Source organism: Montipora foliosa, chromosome 10 (assembly GCF_036669935.1).
Source record: "Montipora foliosa isolate CH-2021 chromosome 10, ASM3666993v2, whole genome shotgun sequence".
NCBI lineage: Eukaryota > Metazoa > Cnidaria > Anthozoa > Scleractinia > Acroporidae > Montipora > Montipora foliosa.
In genome coordinates, this window is record NC_090878.1 from 37,050,167 (window position 1) to 37,055,166 (window position 5,000).

General features: G+C 43.1%; 1 protein-coding gene across 1 annotated transcript in view; it reads right to left on the bottom strand.

Annotated features, from left to right (window-relative positions):
* LOC137972896 (N-acetylglucosamine-6-phosphate deacetylase-like) overlaps positions 1-1,927 on the bottom strand; it is a 15,246-nt gene extending 13,319 nt beyond the window's left edge. Inside the window, exons 1-2 of the mRNA XM_068819584.1 lie at positions 1,719-1,927; positions 1,306-1,523 (exon numbers count right to left, since the gene is read on the bottom strand). Of these exons, the coding sequence (XP_068675685.1) occupies positions 1,306-1,523; positions 1,719-1,795 (295 nt within the window). The 5' untranslated portion in view covers positions 1,796-1,927. The remainder of the gene's footprint in view (positions 1-1,305; positions 1,524-1,718) is intronic.
* Positions 1,928-5,000: the final 3,073 nt, after the last annotated feature.

Below are 5,000 nucleotides of genomic sequence, written 5' to 3' on the forward strand. Positions count from 1 at the left end.
ATGAGTTAATTGTGCATCAGGAAACCATGTGAGTTGAGAAGTGTTGTCTTTAAGTACGTTCCCTAGAGTTTTAGGGTTGCGCGCAAGCTGGGCACTAGTATGGAGCGTTAAGCCTGAATTGCATGTGTTTTCTGATTTATGTGACATTTGCGAGACCAAATCTCTGAAATTAACTGAGCACTAGCTAATTTTCACACGTTCCCTTCAACAATTTTTTTCTAAAATTGGCTCAGTTCTCACCACGTACAGTTCCTATCAAATACCATATATTTGTTAAAATCTGTCAGAGCTAATCAAATATATTTAGAAAAATGACAAATTACAGAATATTGGCAAAACCATCTGAATGACCTTAACTTTCTATTACTTCAAAATGTCAGGTATTATCATTTCCATATGTGGCAAAGAATAAAAAAATTACCACAAAGAAAATTAAGGAATTTAGGCCAAAAATTGGAATACATCTGCCTATCATAAGATGTGATGTTGCCATGGTAATGACCACCAAAAATCAACACCCAAAATATAAGCCTTATTATATCAGCATGCATATTGGTTAAGTCTCTATAGGGAATATTTTGAGAGAAATTAATTAGGTTTCCTTTTGTAACTCGTGCCCTGTAGTGAGGATATTCACAAATACTCTAGGGAGCCACCTTAAATAACTGAGAAGTACTATGCCCGGGGTGCAGGGATGGCGCAGTGGTGAGAGCACTCGCCTCCCACCTAATGTGGCCCGGGTTCGATTCCCAGATCCGGCGTCATATGTGGGTTGAGTTTGTTGGTTCTCTACTCTGCACCGAGAGGTTTTCTCCAGGTACTCCGGTTTCCCCTCTCCTCAAAAACCAACATTTGACTTGATTTATGTTAATTGTTAATTTCAGTTAACAGTGTCTCCAATTGGTGCTCCAGCACTAGAACAACTAGACACTTGAATAAAGTTCCTTTCCTTTTTTTTCCTTCCCCTTGTTCATAAAGTCTGTGGGACCTAGTTTAACCCTAAGCTTAACCTCCTGAGGGGGACACTTTCAAGCAGTTATGCATGATCTTCCCTAGCATAAATTACCCTAATACCATACTTTCGACAATTTTTGCAAAGTCATGCAGGGGTTTGGTTTGTTCACACACAAACTTACCATTTATTTGTACATCAATAAATCCAGGACAGATTATCAAGTTATTGCAATCAATTTGCACATCATCTTTGATCTGGTCTTCCCAGGGGAGGGGTGAGGACTTTGGGGAAAATAAACTGGGGAGGGTAGACTAAGCAAACTCATTTGCTTTGTTCTCACACAAACTTACCATTTATTTGTACATCAATAAATCCAGGGCAGATTATTAAGTTATTGCAATCAATTTGCACATCAGCTTTGATCTGCTCTTCCCAAAAGATCTTTCGAGGATCAATGATTTTTCCATCTCTTACCCACAGGTCATCTCTAAAAATTTTACCATCTCGGAGTAAACGGCATTTTCGAAACTGGTATAGGCTTGGTTGATAGTCATGCCTTCTTTTCATGCTAAAATATAGAGCGTATTCACGAGTCAAATGATCTTACGGCCAATCATAAATAATAGGATGTTCTTCCTTTGGCCCAATTGGCCAAAGATCTTTCGAGAGCACCAGCCGTAGAAATTTTGGGGGGATGCAATTCAGAGGTAATCATCAATTCAAAAAACTAAAAGGTCGCCCAAGCTTTGACTTTTTCACTCACCTGTAGGAAAACCAAGACAATTCAAGAACAAATCTAGATCTCAAAACAAACCCCGCATTTTCAGACGGACAACACATGTGCAGAAGCCATGATAAATTGCGAATAGACTGGTGCGGATGAGATCATATTGCGCGCGTTAGGGGTCTATTTACACAGTTCGAATTTTGTCGCATGATACAAGCTTACCACAGGCCTACAACATAACTTATGATTGTCAGAGCGTTTTAAAACTTGTTTTAAAATGCTATAACATTTTTTCTGACGTACACGACCATCGCAAGTCACGTCGCGTGGCTGCCGTAAGCTTGTCCCATGCGACAAAATCTCAACCTCAACCTTGTTCCCAGGGCTTTTCTCCGCCCTCTCCTCGGCGGAGAAAAGCCTAGGAACGAGGTTGCCTTACCCTCCCTCCCTCCCTACCCGTGCCGTTACTGAATAACACACCTTCCTTGTTTTTCTTCTGTGTGAGGGCGCGCTTCCGAAAAATGAAGAGGAGGAAAATAAATCGAAACGATCTTAAAATGCAAAAAAAGCAAAAACTACTTAACAGTTAAATCAAGACTACAAGGACGAGTTCACATTCCTACACAGAGGAAATACTTTCAAAACACGAAGTTGTATGAAGCGACGAATGCTCTTTGATTACACTCACGTGATCAGACGGCCATGTTGGTGCCAAAACAATAGAAAATTTTGCATAATAATAAAGTCAAATTTCCACCAACATGGCCGCTGTGACGTCAGGTCCAATCAAAGAATTACAAAATGATCAAGAAAAAAGAATAATTTTTACCACAATTGTCACAATTGCTTGTAATCGCGTGACTGGCTAATCGAGACAACGCTGCTCGCGCCATACTCACGTCAATTTGTCACGCACCGTTATAGCCAATCAGGGACGCTCATTTTGGGAAATAAACCAATCACATTGCGAGAAAGTATAGACAACGCTTGCTCTTTCTTTGTGTCATGATTTTGGTCACGCTCTAAAATAGCCATTTTCTTTGGCGTTGAATATTGTGGTAAAAAACAAATCGAAAGTGGTTCAGCGTTGTCGGCTGCGCCTCCTGAGTCCACAACATTTTGACCACTGTGATGACGAATATCGTTGTCGATAAGAGAACAGACAACGCTGAACCACTTTCGATTGGTTAAATTGCACACAAAACAAAAATTGAAACCCCACAGTAGCTATCGAGCAGTTCCAGAGGCGGACTCAAGAACATAAGTAGATAAAAGAGCATTTAATTAAATCTCTCTTAAATCTATGAGATTAAAATTATGGTATGATGGACGGAACATTAATATCTTTGTGACCTGTTGTTCTTTCCAGACAACGAATTAACGTATAACAGCCCCGGGGGGGGGGGGGGTACTCGATATATCCCTGGGTGGAGAGGTGCGGCGCGGCTCCTCATACCCTGACCCTGTTTAAGACAAATATTGCTGATTTTCCTACCCATTTTAAGACAGAATTCCGATTTTTGATACCCTGTTTAAGACATTTCACCCAGTTTAAGACAAAAATTGATAAATCGATACCCTGATTAAGACAAAATATGATAAATTCGATACCCTGTTCAAGACAAAAATCCCGAAAAACATACCCTGGCTGGCCGCACGTCCCCAGTAAGCCCTTATAAGGCCCCCCACCCCCGGGATAACAGCAGTGTTCGAGGGAGAAGGCCACTTTTCTCTCTGAGTATATTTGCGCAGCACAACTACTGTCAAATACTGTACATTTAAGATTTGAAAGGCCTGAAAAGGTGTTGAGGGAGGAGAAACGGTTTTAACTGCCCCAGCAAGCAGCCACTGAATTGGGACATTTAGCAATGCATTCACGTGAAACAGCAAACGTCTGCTTCGCGTGACCCACGGCTACTTGGAATGGACTCTGTAAATTTCGAGTATTTAGTTAACAAAATACAAAAACAAAAACGAGTCTTTTTCAAACATTGCTTGTTAAAAAGACGCTGTATAAAAATGAAAATTCTTACCTCTCAAATTTTTGCTAGTTTCGATGAAGCTCTTTTGTGAATCAACTGAGTCAACGTGAGTTCGTGCACAAAATTATGGTAACTGAAGGAGTCAGTTATGAACGATCTGTAACAATGACAGCTAATATTCCCTTGTTTGACTTACCGGAAAGTGGTTTTGGGGTTATTTTTTTCCGCAAACTTGCTATGTAGAAGAAAAATACCGCAAACGTGAAGAAAGGCGAGAAAATCATGGTCACTTTGCCGTTCGAGTTTCACGTAAAACATGATGCTAAAGGTCTTTCTAATGACTAACGCTCAGAAAAATGCAAGATTTCCTCAGTTTGTTGTTAACTGACTTGGTTGACATAATATATATATAATAGTAGTAGTGGCATCCTCGTCTCGAAGAGGCGATGTTTAGCGCTGGGGATTTGGGCAGGATTTTGCATGACTGTGTAGCCCGATCCTGGCCGGAGTGGCAGTCTCTCAAGTTGCAGGTGGCGCAGACGTGCCTTGTGGAATCGCGCGCAGAGGCTGTGCGTTCTTTCCTCGCCGCTCTCTTGCATGTAGCTTGGACTACAGCGTTCGCTTCGGCCTTTGAAACCCCCATTTTGACACTTTGCCGCCATGTATCTTGGTGGTTGGCGATGTTCTCCCATGCACTGGTGTCGATTAGTGCAGATCGCAAGTCTCGCTTGATGACGTCCTTGTAGCGCAGCAGCGGTCGACCCACGCCACGGACGCCCTTCCGCAGTTTTCCATAAAGGATTTCTCTTGGCAGGCGATGAGCATGACCGAGCCATCGAAGGCGTCACTGAATGAGCAGTGATGGCATGCTCAGTGAGCCAGCGTGCTCCAGGACCTCTGTGTTGGTGACTCTGTCCTGCCACCTGATGTGCAGCAGGCGCCGAAGGCAGCGGAGGTGGAATCCGTTGAGTCGCCGCTCTTGTCTGGTATAGGTCGACCACGACTCGCTGCCATAAAGGAGAGTCGACAGGAAACAAGCATGGTAGACGCACATCTTGGTCCTTTCGCTCAACAGGTCATTTCCCCACACTCGCTTGTTGAGTTTGGCCATGACAGCAGCTGCTTTGGCGATCCTGCAGCTGATCTCAGCATCAAGTGAAGTCGAGCTTGATACGGTGGAGCCCAAGTAGGTGAAGGTATCCACAACCTCCAGCTCCGTGTTGTAGATGGTGATGACTGGGGAGGACTCAGCACCTTGCACCAGGATGTTGGTCTTCCTGAGGCTGATCGTTAGCCCAAACTCCTTGCAGGCGTGGGACAGCTTGTCTACGAGATG